The sequence below is a fragment of the Petromyzon marinus genome, chromosome 1, assembly GCF_048934315.1.
Source record: "Petromyzon marinus isolate PM22_M1 ecotype Great Lakes invasive population chromosome 1, UKy_Petmar_22M1.pri1.0, whole genome shotgun sequence".
NCBI classification, from domain to species: Eukaryota; Metazoa; Chordata; class Hyperoartia; order Petromyzontiformes; family Petromyzontidae; genus Petromyzon; species Petromyzon marinus.
In genome coordinates, this window is record NC_133667.1 from 16,251,971 (window position 1) to 16,265,273 (window position 13,303).

General features: G+C 58.0%; 1 protein-coding gene across 1 annotated transcript in view; it reads right to left on the minus strand.

Annotated features, from left to right (window-relative positions):
- Positions 1–259: 259 nt before the first annotated feature.
- RIC1 (RIC1 partner of RAB6A GEF complex) overlaps positions 260–13,303 on the minus strand; it is a 49,261-nt gene continuing 36,217 nt past the window's right edge. Inside the window, exons 20-27 of the mRNA XM_032952946.2 lie at positions 12,853–13,172; positions 11,793–12,023; positions 11,413–11,636; positions 10,823–11,202; positions 10,283–10,453; positions 8,930–9,116; positions 8,034–8,267; positions 260–7,385 (exon numbers count right to left, since the gene is read on the minus strand). Of these exons, the coding sequence (XP_032808837.2) occupies positions 6,797–7,385; positions 8,034–8,267; positions 8,930–9,116; positions 10,283–10,453; positions 10,823–11,202; positions 11,413–11,636; positions 11,793–12,023; positions 12,853–13,172 (2,336 nt within the window). The 3' untranslated portion in view covers positions 260–6,796. The remainder of the gene's footprint in view (positions 7,386–8,033; positions 8,268–8,929; positions 9,117–10,282; positions 10,454–10,822; positions 11,203–11,412; positions 11,637–11,792; positions 12,024–12,852; positions 13,173–13,303) is intronic.

Genomic DNA, 13,303 nt, shown 5'->3' on the forward strand with positions numbered 1-13,303 from the left:
CCGACCTAGTAACGAATTGGGTCACGCTTTGATCACGTGACAAACTCCCTTACGAATTGGCCGTGGTCGGGTGGTGCGGGACGTTTAACGACACACACTTACACACAACCCAGAAACCTCTCTTGTGAACAGCATTGGTCGTGAACGCCTCCGGCGTGTTAAAAATGAACACGCCGTTGGGGAGGGGGGGAGGGTGGCACTTTTAATTTGAAGGTTCGGACCGCTGGCTGCAGTATACAACACACGTGGTTATTCTCGCTCAAATGTCAAAGTTTATTTTTTTGCCGAGGGTCGTTAAGATTACTTTGCCCTTATCCAAAAAAACAAAAACGACGACAAGACACTTTTTCTTTTGAAACAGACCGAAACGGGTCCTTGTTATTAAGACGCTCGCGAATAATTGCACAGATATTGTGGACATTACGGAGACTACTTAATCGCACAAATAAAAACGACCGAATGATGATGACGACATGGTTATCGTGGTAGTCGTCGTGGTGGTGATAATAATAACTCTATAATAAATGGTACAACTAAACATAACGAAAACTCACACACGCACACGCTCGCACTTAACACTGGCGCGGTTCGGGTTAATGAAACCGATGAAAAAAATTCAAAAATAAAAGCTCAAATAGACGTCGATGAAGATTACGTTTTTTTTAACAAAATATAATAACGGACAAATATGTTGTGACAACACGCAGCGCTCTTTTGCTCCATCTGCCCCCCTGCCAAGGAAACATGTTCAATCGCCAAAAATGTTTTCGGAAACTCCTTGATAATAATGATAAAGGGGTGCGCGCGACTGAAAACGTTTGCTCGTTTCCACCAACTGCCCGGAAGAGATTGGCGTCATTATCATCATCATCCTCCACCAACAACAACAACGAGAGAGCAGAGAAACAGCTATCTATACCGTAGAGCCACCGTTCTTCACTGCCTTGGCCACTACGTTGTCACTAGCGGCCCCCCTCCCCCCGGTGCCCCCCCCCACCCTCTCAGACAATAACACAAATGTAAAAAAACCAGCCCCCCATAAACATCGTCATCGTCGTGCTGCTATCACACAACCCCCGACAATGATTTCACAAACACGTGTGGTGGATTCTTCCTCCTACCCTCCCCCCCTAACACACACACCGATTAATACATTAACCCCACCCACCCCCAACCTCTATCGCTAGTCCTCCCACCACCTTGATTGGCTCACAAGTGACATCGAGTCACATTAACCCCCCCCCCCCCGACTATTTAAGAGCGAAACAGGGGGGGAGGAATTCTCCACAACTCTGTGCCGTCCGGCTGACGAGGCTGGCTGGGGTTCTTGTTGTTAATCACCGGCGAAACGTCACACAGCAACTCCACCGCCACCACGTCTCCTGTGCAGGTTTCTCCAAAATTCGGCGAAATGTTGGGGATTGTGGCCTCGGGGGTATGGAGACCGAACGGATTTATTGATTTACAAAAAAACATTTTCTCTGCGATGTTTATTTTTCTCACGTGCATTTTTTTTTCTCTCTCTCTCTCGTTACTTATGCCTTCATCTTTTTTTAGTTTCCGATTTTCGACGTAGTGGGGAGCCGTTTTGTTTTTGTATCGTCTGCCTAAGGGGACCGGGCGAATTGATGAATGACGCTATCTAAAATTACATTACCATTATGAGTGTGTGTAGTGGGTTCTGCTCTCCAACACACGAGCGCACTGTGTTGCTGAGCTAGTAACGAATTGGCCACGTTTTCTTCGGGTGACAAGAACCCCTCACCGATCGGCTGTGTCGGGTGGTCGCGGGTTTAACGACACATTTACGAGTGTTATCGACGAAAGCGCACCCTCTGTGAAAATGCGTTAAGAACCACTGCTGTGTCGTGTACATTGGCCTCCGAGTGCCGAAAACTTGAGACCCACCACCGGGACGCGACCTGTCATCGCACTGCGGTGATCAACGCACGGACAGATATTCAATTGGGTGGACGGATGCACGGGTCGGTGCGTGGGTGCCGGGGTGCATTTCAACCCTTTCCCCGTTCGCACCGAGCCGGCAAGCGGTACCAGTTAAATATACAGGGAATGTAAATTGTTAAACCGGACAGGCATAGGAGGAGGAGGAGGAGGGGGTACGGAACACACATCCACACACGCGGACAGTTTTTGGTTGACGGGATAGGGGGCAGTCCGGTGGAATGTTTTGCGACGGAGCGGTGACTTCTTCCACTGGGGAACACTTTTCACGCAAACGCAGAACGCGCACGCGACCATCGTAATGCGGGAACACGCACCGTCACGCCACGGCACGTGCAGCGTTTGAACGCGAGCACCGCCGTTATAACGCGAGCACCGCCGTTATAACGCGAGCACCGCCGTTATAACGCGAGCACCTCCGTTATAACGCGAGCACCGCCGTTATAACGCGAGCACCTCCGTTATAACGCGAGCACCTCCGTTATAACGCGGAACGAGCGAGCACCGCCGGTTTATAAAGCGGTTTCCGAGCGGTCGACGACAAACTACCTTCTTGACCTTGCGCGGCCGAGCGGTGAGGCGACACGGTAACGCGGAGTAATACGCAGTAGTGTGGTGGCGGTGGCGTACCCTCGGTGATTTATCCCGCCGTCGCACTGCGCGGTGTGCGTAGTAGTGGTGGTGGTGGTACACCGTGTCTCGCCAAACTTCACCGTGACCGCATTATTTATGGGGAGAAACTGTTTCCGCTGGACACGGCACTCTTCACGAACGCGTCTACCACCGCAACGTTAAACGAGGACTTGCCGTACCGGTCCTGTTACTATTGCCCCATGCCGATACATCTTCAGACGTCTCAACTTCCTCCGATTCGGGGAGTTCTCTTTGCGCTAAATACCCCGTTCCCGAGTCTCAACTTTGTTCAGAAAACCTTCAGAATTCGAGAGGGCCATCGTCTGGCCCTGTGAGACAGCGGTTAGGGTGAAACTTCAGAACCCTATTGCTCAGCCTCAACTGCGACCAAGTCACATCGCTTCGTCAATCCACTGCTAGATGATGCACCCACCCCCTCCCCATTCCCCACCACACCAATCTTCCAACGAGACCGGCGGCGTAGGAAAGATTTGAATTTGTTTACACCAATGACCAATTAGCGAGCCAAAGGTGAGCGGGGAGGCTCGCGATTCCGGGATGAGTGTCACCGGCAAGGAAGGAGTTTGGGATTTGTTAATAGCAGCGGAGAGGCTGGTATGATTGGTTACGATTGATTAAGGTTTTCAGCAATTTTACCGTATGTTGAACTGATTTCGCACCACCATACATAGCCAGCCGTGTTCATCAGAGGTGCCGGGGGGGGGGGGGGGGGGTTACAACAAAGTGAGTCTATGGGGTCTGTGTGCGAGTCTATGGGTCTGTGCGAGTTTATGGGGGTCTCTGTGCAAGTTTATCTGTGTATGTTGAACTTCTTTCGCACCACCGTACGTAGCCAACCGCGCGAATCGGAGGTGCGGGGCAACCGGCCATTGATTGAGGCCTAAAGCGCACGAGAGCCCAGCTGGGCTTGAAATGTGTTAAAGACCTCTCTGGGGTGGGGGGGGGGCAATAACCCCCGACAGATATTACGATGCGTAGGCAAGACGCCGTTTGGAGGCGCGTCGCGGTCTGTGGCGTCGAGCTTTGGAGGGTGGCCGGCTGGTCGGGCAGGCGGGCGAGATAAGTGGAAGCAAATTTTCGCTTCCTGCTGGACGCCGCGTAGAGAGAGGGGAGGAGGGTACAACAACAACAAGGGGGTCGCAGGGGACCACACAAGGGCGGGCGGGCGGGCGGGGGACAAATGAGCGGGCGGCAGGACGGTCCGATTTATGTGCTGGCCGTGGAAAAACACGGCACGAGCCGGGCCTTTAAAGAAGGACAGATCATCTCGTTGACAAGCAGCAACGCCTGGAACGCGTTCCCCGGGATATGGTAAACTTGCTAATCCCCCCCCCCCCCTCAAACCCCCTAACTGGACACCTGTTACGAAAAAGAGCTTCGTAGCTCATCGGATTCCTCCAAGATGAATTCCCTCCAGGATGCAGCAGCAAATATTTCTTTAAACAACTGAAGCAACTCGTCGCCGCCCGACTTGCCTCACTGTGAACGGAGAGCGAAGTGAAATTCCACCCGAGGAGTTCTCTAGACCTCACAGTGGGCTGCTTCCCCTCGGTACTGTTAGTCAAGGACGATGATATTGATGACGATATTGATGATGATATTGACGATGATACTGACAATAATATTGACGATGCCAATGATATTGACAATGATATTGATGACGACGATGATACTGACAATGATATTGATGACGATGTTATTGACAATGATATTGATGACGTTGATACTGATGAGAGTGATGAAATTGATGACGGTGATGTTGATGACGACGATGAGGGTGATCAGTATTGTTAGTTATTTTTTTAGTATTTAATACTTGCGCTGGTTAATAATTGCTAAGTCATTTACCGTTCCGAGCGGTATCTTTTGGCTGAATTTATTTCGAAAAAAATATATACGCGTGCTTTTGCCCGCTAAAGGTTATTCACGTTTCCCGTTAATGTAACATGTTCTTAATGTGCATTGGGGCACCGTTTAATGCTTTCGTCGCAAACTTTCGTTTTACTTTGTAGAAATATATATTTAATTTTATGTCTTGCTCAACTCTCTCTTGCCGCTTTAGTCGTGACGCGCGCTGGCGTTTCTCGATCGGGAATTGTAATAACAACTTAGTTTTTTTATTTTCTCCATCTGTTATTTAAAATATATATGTACGTTTACCCGTTCAACAATGGGCACCACTCCGACGATATTGCAACTTCCGACGCAGCGATTCCTTTAGTTTTTTTTTCTTTCTTCAAAATCCATTTTTCCCATTATTGCGTTTAAACACGTCACGACGTCTCGGCTACGCCAACCAAACCCAAGGAGTTCTGTAGACGTCAGTGGGCCGCTGCTCGCTCGGTACCATTAATCGAGGACGATGTTATTGATGACGATGACGATATTGGGGGGTGTCAACCAGTGACCGGCAATACAGAAACTCGCACCGGCAGGAAAGCAATAAGCCACGCTCGGTAAATCCCGAGCCGGGTCCTACACCCGCCCGATCGATCTATGGGGTTGCGCAACCGATCAAACCCTCGACAAATAATCGCGCAACTCACAACCACCACCACCCCCCGCATCCGAGCGAGCTGTCGCGCAGCAGCAGCAGCAAGGAAAATCCTAAAACGGCGCGCTCCCGCCCCTCGATTACGGACTTACATCGAAGGACAAAAAAAAAAGCCTCCGCTGGCTGCAAATCGCCGTGCAGACGGATCGGCGCTCTGGTCGTTGAGGCCGTCTCAAACCGCTCGGCAACCGGTTGCGAAGACGTCCGGCATATAAGCACAAACCCGGTTGCGCATGCGCGCAACCGATCGCTCGGGTACGGAGGCGGCTTGAAACCGCCCCCCCCCCTCCCACCCCCGCTCTGATTCGCTTATACGGGGGGCATCACGGGAAGCGATGTTGCACGGAGTGATGCGGAACAACAAATCGGGTTTCGTTCCCGGGCTGCGAAGATCGGGGGCCGTTGTCCGACCTTTGGCGGGGGCTGGCACGGTAGTCCGGAATCGCCGTGGGTGCACCGGAGTTTCATTCGCCGCGGTGGCGTGGATGTTAGCTCCCTCGCCTGGTATGGAGGAGGTTCGTGGATTCGATCCCGACCCCGAAGAGGCTTGCTGTAATATGTGGAGTTTGCGTATCTCTCTCATCATCATCACGGTGACTAAGAGATGTTAAATACCTCGCCTGGTAGACAGGAGGTCGTGGGTTCGATCACTGCTGTAATATTTGGAGCTTGCGTGTCTCTCTCTCCCCGTGGTGGTCACGTGGATTTTTCTCCAGGGTCCTCCCGCTTTTATTCTCCCTCATTGAGCATCGATGTCACGCGTTTTAGAGTATTTGGCTGCCGCTTTGAATTTCCACGCGATGACGGATAAGTCACTTCTCGTTGAGCAATCAATTTGTGGCCAGGTCGCTCGGTAAACCTTACCCGGTAAAATAAAAAAAATCGTTTAGTTTTTAAATCACACAGACGGCCGCAAAAACCAAAACCGTTCTCAAGCGAACGCGACCGGAACGCTTTGCCACGCGAAACCCGAGTGCGAGCATCGCGATTGGTCAGAGCATTTCTAGTAGTCACATGCTCGCTTCTAGACCAATGGCGTGGAATCACGACAACGAGGGAGCGATGGGGGGCGGGGGGGGGGAGGGGACCCACAAATCTGCAGCAGTTCTCCGCCACCACACGCTCCATTCCCACACTGCTTCAGGAAGATCGTGCGATCGATGACGACGCTAGCGTGCGGCTGGGCCAGTTCCCCTCGTCTGTGTGTCGGTCGAACCGTTCCGACCCCGGCGTTCGCCGGACAAAAAAGACCTCGGCTCCGCTCAGCTTATTTTAATTGCATCGTTCCGCGACGCACACACACACACACACAGTCTCTCGCGAGGACCGCCGTCGCTTGGACCGCCGCAGTCGGATGAAACACACTTCAGAGGTGAGAAAAAAATCGAGGCCTCCCACCCCTTCCCCCCAACGTCTCCGCACACGGGTGGCTCAACGGAGCCTCTAACGCATCCGTGGCCACGGTGGGCGGCGAGGAGGCGTCGGACGCCGGCCGTCGTTGTCGCGACCGCCGTCTTTCCCCGGTCGCGTCTCTCTCACAGGCGTCGTCCCGGTGGTTGGGGCCCCGAAATAAAACCAAGGAGACCTCCGCCCCCCACCGCCCCCCCCGCCCCCATCTCTACCGCTTCACGCGATGCGGCAGGCGTACTCCTCCGCTTCGGCGCCCTTCGCCGGCCCGTCCTCCGTCCCGGCTTCCGCCGTCTCCGCGCTCGCCCCGGCGACGACGCCCGCCGGGTCCTCGGCACCCTCCGGGGGGAACGAGGACGGGGAGGAGGAGGCGGCGAAGGAGGACGAGGACGACAGCGACAACATCGGCGACGAGGGAGAGCACGGCGAGACGGGAGACGCCGCGGCCGTGGCGTCCCTCTCCCCGCCGTCGCCGCCACCGCTCCACGCCGGCGCGATCGTCGCCGGGGCGCTCGAGGCGGCACCGGCATCGCGTGGGCGCGAGGGTGCCGGCGCGGGCGCGGCGGTCGCGGCGGCGGCGGCGGCGGCGGCGTTGCCGGCGCGGCCGCCCGACGCTCGCGGTCCCTCGTGGTACGGGCTCCGTGCGGCGTTGCACGCGTCCGACGCCGCCATCGACGACGCCGGCAAGCCGAATCCGGCCGCGCCGCCGCCGGACGCCGCGGCAGTGCCGCCCCCCCAGGAGTCGGCGAGCGCCGACAGAGCCTGCAGCTCTGGCTGGAGCTGCGAGAGGAAGGCCCTGTAGCCGGGGCTGTGACAACAGAGAGAGGGGGTTGGGTCAGTGGGTCGGTGGGTCAGTGGATCGGTGGGTCGCTGGGTCAGTGGGTCGCTGGGTCAGTGGGTCACTTGGTCAGTGGGTCGCTGGGTCAGTGGGTCGCTGGGTCGGTGGGTCACGGTGCCGACCGACGCAGGGGGCACTTCCCAAAGCGGTGTTCAACATCGCAAGCGATTCGTCAGCGTGAAATATTTTCACGAATAATTTGCTGTTGTTCAAGTAATAAAAACTCCCCCCACCACTCACTTGGCTCAGCAAAGACAAAAATCCCTTGTGTAGCCTTAACAGACTCTTGGGACAAGTGGTGTTAGTGACCACCTATGAAGGCTGGCACAGTACACGAGGGAGTAGGTGGCCAGCACCAGGCCCGACCGGCTTTGTTTCCCTAGTGCCAATGTTTACACATCGCACCAGGTACTCTTCTGGGGCCAAGTCAACCTAGGGTAGGCCCAAGACCGGTTAAAATGAATCGTCACTGGCGTTGGCTGTGAGTGGGAATTGAGCATCGGATCTATGCCGGGTTTGTAGCGTGACGCGCTAACCGGTGCACTACCGCTCCACACCCCGCTCACCACCACCACCACCACCGCTCTTTACCCAACGTCACCGCGTGACCGCTCTCACCAGCACTGCGCTGCCCATCGCTCCACGCTTGCCACCACCTCCGCCAGCCTGGCTGCCGCGTCGCAAGGCCCCCCACCGCCCGGCCCCCCCCCTCCCGGCTCCCCCACTCCAGGCGCCCCCCCCCGCGCCACCGCCGCCACCGCCGCCCGCACGGCGCCGGCGTCGCGCAGCACCAGAGCCAGCAGGAGGCACCACTCGGGGCAGCCGGCCTCGGCAAACACGTGCAGCAGGTACCTGGTATGTGGTGGGTGGGTGGGTGGGAGTAGGGAGGAAAGGGAGGAGAGGAAGAAGAGGGAGGGAAGAGAAGAGAGGGAGAAGAGGGAGGGAGAGAAAGGAGTTCAACACGAGATTTCTTTTAATACACAAACTAAACAGTTTTTTTTTTTACCAGGTAAGGCCCAATGAACCATAGAACTGTTTTTTTAGAAACGACCTGGCTATCGCAAATGGTAGATCGAAGTGGCGTATCATCACATGGAAATTTATATCAGCCTAATACTCTCAACGCGTGACGCTGATTCTAGATGTGGAGGGGAAAACCGGAGGATCCGGAAAAAAAATCTACACGACCACGTAAAGAGCGAACACGCAAACTCCAAATATATAGCAGCAGCAGGCACCGTCAGGGTCAGGATCGAACCCACGACCTCCTGAATACCAGGCGAGGAGCCAATATACAGCAGCAGCAGGCACTGTCAGGGTCAGGATCGAACCCACGCCCTCCTGAATACCAGGCGAGGAGCCAATATACAGCAGCAGCAGGCACTGTCAGGGTCAGGATCGAACCCACGACCTCCTGAATACCAGGCGAGGGGAGCCAACATCTCAGATTCTGATTCTGCAATAAATCAACTCGACGGTTTCACCGACGCGTCCGGCGTCGACCACGCACTCACCGCAGCTGCGTGACCGCCCTCTCCGCCGCTCTGCCCGTTGGTTCGGGAGGCGCCCCTCCGCCACCACCGTTCAAGCGGGGGTCGGAGGTGCTCTCGGCTCCCGACTCGTCCAGGAGGCCCCACTCGGCGTCTCCCAGGGAGCTGCTCTCCGTGGCGTCTGTGGCCGAGCCCAGGCTGCACTCGTCCCCTGCGCACAAAAAGCAAAAAAAACACAAAAACAATCACCACCCCATCGCGGGGGGGGGGGTTGCGTGCAACCTGGATTGCCAGTTGCGAGCCGCCGCACAACCGGTTGCGTGCGTGTGCCGATAATGGATATTTGTTACTCGTAAACGCGGTGTGCTAACCACTGCCCCACCGCTCCCTACTACAGAGACAAAGATTTCCCCCGCCCCTCCATAGCCTTAACAAATTATCGGGACAAGTGCTGTTAAGCGAGAGGGTGGGCGACCAGCCACAACGCCCGGCCGCCTTTGTCTCTGCAGTGGCGACGATTACACGCCCCGCCAGATGCTCATTTTTAATGCTGAGTCGACCTAAGACCACTTGGAATATATGTGCATGTACAACTTCTTTCGCACTTTACGTAGCCAACCGTGGTAAATCAGCGGGTTACGGAGGAAGGACGACAAACTGAAAACAAAAATCAGTTCTAGACAAGTGACTTTTCAATGTAGACGATTTAAAAGTGCGTAGCTCCCTGTGGCTTCCTAACATCGGAAAAGCGTTGCAGATGGCCGCAGAAGTGCATCTGAAGGCGTGCGGTGCAGTGACCGTGTTTGACGAAGGGCGGTGGACTGTATCGCGGTTGGAGTCCAGCGGCCGCACTGGTTAACATTACGGTGTTGTACGAGTGAATGAGCGAGTGAGTCGGCCGGGTAAATTGGGCGAGGAATGGAGCTGACGATTGAGAGCGGGCTGGAGACTGGGCGGACGGGCGAGTAAGGCCCACCACACTGAGCTGTATATCTCTTTTTCAGAAGCGACCGAGCCATCCCAAATGAGAGCTCAACAAAGCGGCTCATCATCATCACCACCATCATCATCGCGTGGAAATTCATAGCAGTCGAATAATGCGCGACGTCGATTCGAAATGTGGAGGGAAAAACCGGAGGATCCGGAGAAAAAGTCACGCGACCACCACGGGGCAAAGAGAGAGGCACGCAAACTACAAATCTGCAGCAAGCGTCAGGGTTAATCCGGTGAGCGAGCATACGAGCAGACGATCGCGCGAGCAAGCGAGCGACTGAGCGCACGGATGCATTGTGGGTAAACCATGAGCGGAAGGATTGTAGGCAACCGTTAAAGCGACGCTGCCACACAAACGGTGATGGGAGGAACGAAGCCAAAAACCTTTCTTGGGGAGAGGATGCAGCACGGCCTCGTGGGTAAACGTGGGACCGTGCGGCCGAGAGGGGGTGGCCCGGAGCAGTGCATCGTGGGTGACGGCGGGGTCATCGGTAGGCAGAAAGAGCGGTGACGGGGGATTGGCGAGCCAGGCGGCAGCATCGGATGACGTTCGCCCTGCGCGGAGGCACAGACACCGTCACCGCGCTAACCACGGCCAACAACAATAACAACAGCAACAGCCGCCATTCGCTACATTTAGAAACCGCAACCGACACCAACACCCCCCTCACCACCACAACCACCGCAACAGACACCACACCCTCACCGCCACAACCAGCACCACCACCGCCGCCACAACCAACACCACCCCCGCCGCCACAACCAACACCACCCTCGCCATCACCGCAACCACCCTCGCCATCACCACAACCACCAACCGCCATCACCACAACAACCACCGCAACCGACACCACCCTCACCACCACAGCCACCACCGCGGCTGCCACCACACAAACGTTGACATCAGCTGCCTTGGGCCAATACCGGATGGCGCTGCGTGGTGCCCAGGCTTCACGGCGGTCCCGTGGCATGACGGCCTCAAGTCCGCCACCGTCGGCATGCCGGCGCCCGGCACGACCGGCGTTGCCGTCGGCGCCGGCGGCAGAGGGCGCCGGAAGTCCCGGTGGAGGCCGCGAAGCGCCGACACGGGGTCGGCGGGCCGGGCGGCGCGGTGGCGCTCCTTGCGGAGCCACGCCACGAGCGGGAAGGAGAGGCGGGCGGCGAAGCGGCCCAGCTGACGCACGCGGGCGCCCTCCAGCAGGCGGCGGGCGTGGCGCGCCAGCATGGCGTCCAGGAAGACGTCCTCCGGGGAGCAGCCGGCGCCCGGCAACACCGCCGAAGCCTCCGCCCGCGCCGCGCCGGCGCTGCCCGGGCGGAGGGGGGGGGGGTGGGGGAGGTGCGGGCAAGGTGAACGAGCGGCGCGTGCGAGACGGAGAGACCCTCGTGCGGTTGTGTGCGTGGTTGGTGACGTGTGTACGAGAGACTGGGTATGGTTGTGGTTGCACGCGAGCAATTGTGTGCAGTCGCGGTTGTGTGTGTGAGTGTGTATAGAGGGGCCGCGCCCACCGCCGTACCGTTTGGGGACGTGGCCATCCGGCACGCTCAGGGCCTTGTGCAGCGGCCCGCCCCGCGTGCCCGAGGCTGCGCTGCCCCCGCTGGCGCTGCCCTCCCTGGCCGCCGCCCCACCCGCGGCCGATCCCGCCGGCGCGGCAAACGGCGCTCCGTCGGGCGGCTGCGAGAGGCTGATGCTGCGATGGCGGAAGAACTCGAAGCCGGACGAGGAGGTGGCGCTGGACTCCTGTGTGCGCGAGAGCGAGCGGAAAAAAGAGCGGGGCGACGAGAGGGAGCGTGAGAGAGCGCAGGATGCGCGTCATGTGTTCCAGTGCACGCGCGCCGACGAGCTCGCCAACGGGCGGGATGACGCGGAGGCGCGCGTGCGTGCCGGTCGACTCACGGAGCCGGGCGGCGTGGCTGGCGCCGCGCCGCCGCCGCCGCCGCCACCGCCGCCGGCCCCCCCTCCTCCTCCTCCGGCGCCGCCGCCGGCGCCGCCATCGTCGTCACCCCCGGTGCCGATGGCACGCAGGAAGCGGATCATGTTGCGGCACAGGTCCCATCGGCCCTCGTCCAGCGCCGAGTTGAAGAGCAGCGTCGCGTGCTGGCGGCTCAGCGCCGGCGCCTCCATGTTCTGCCGGAGGGGGGGGGGGGCGGAGTCAGGCAAGAGGGTGGGCGTGGTCAGGTAGAGGGTGGGCGTGGCCAGGCAGAGGGTGGGATTGGCCAGGTAGGGGGTGGGCGAGGCCAGGTAGAGGGGTGGGCGGAGTGAGGCAGGAGGGTGGGAGTGGCCAGGTCGAGGGGTGGGCGGAGTCAGGCAGGAGGGTGGGCGTGGCCAGGTAAAGATATTCAGACTGTTGAGGCAAGTGCTGTTAAGCGAGCACCTACAATTTAAACCAGGAAGCGAACCTGCCACAAATGTTAGCTCAACAAAGTGGCTTATCAAATACTACCAAACGCGTGACGTTAATTCTAAAATGTGGAGGACCCGGCAAAAAAAGTCCACGGGGAGAGAGAGAGAAAGAGACGCGCAAACTCCAAATATGCAGCAGGCGTCGGGGGTTGGGATCGAACCCGCGACCTCCTGTATATCAGACGAGGTAGTCAACATCTCTTAGCCACCGTGGTGATGATGATGATGAGAGAGACACGCAGACTCCAAATATACAGCAGCAGCAGGCATTGTCAGGGGTCGGGATAGAACCCACGACCTCCTGTACACCAGGCGAGGTAGTCAACATCTCCTAGCTACCGTGATGATGATGATGAGAGAGACACGCAGACTCCAAATATACAGCAGCAGGCATCGTCAGGGTCGGGAACTTAAAACTTATTTCGCACCGCACGTAGACAACTGCGCTGATTGCAGATGTAGTTAACATCTCGCCACCATTACGAACCTCCCCCATAACCCCCCCCCCACCCCCATGAGGTTCTCGATGCCCCCCGGCCCCCCGCCACCGCACCTGCAGGATGATGAGATAGGAAGCGGCGGTCTCGAGGTCTCGCGCCACCAGGCACTCCTCGAACAGCTGCTTGGGGCTGCCCACGGCGGCGAACAGGCAGGGCCACAGCGCCACCTCGGACTTGCGGGCGCAATGAGCGACGGTGCGCAGGAAGCCCGGGAAGGCCGCCGCGAACTTGGCGAGCGCCGGCAGCAGGGGGTCCGGCACGGGGGAGCGCGCCATCGCCTCTTCCTCGAGCACGGCGTGCAGCGCCGACTCCAGCGCGTGCCGGAAGTACGGCAAAGAGGAGCAGCCGCGGGCCAGCCACACCGCCGCGTCGCCTGCACGCACGTAGCGGGGGAGGGATCGGGGGGGGGGCGGGGGGGGGGGAGGGCGACGGCGCGGCAAGCGTCGCGCGGTGAACGTCGCGGTGCGAGGCGGCGGCGGCGCCGACACGTACGGGGAGCCGGCC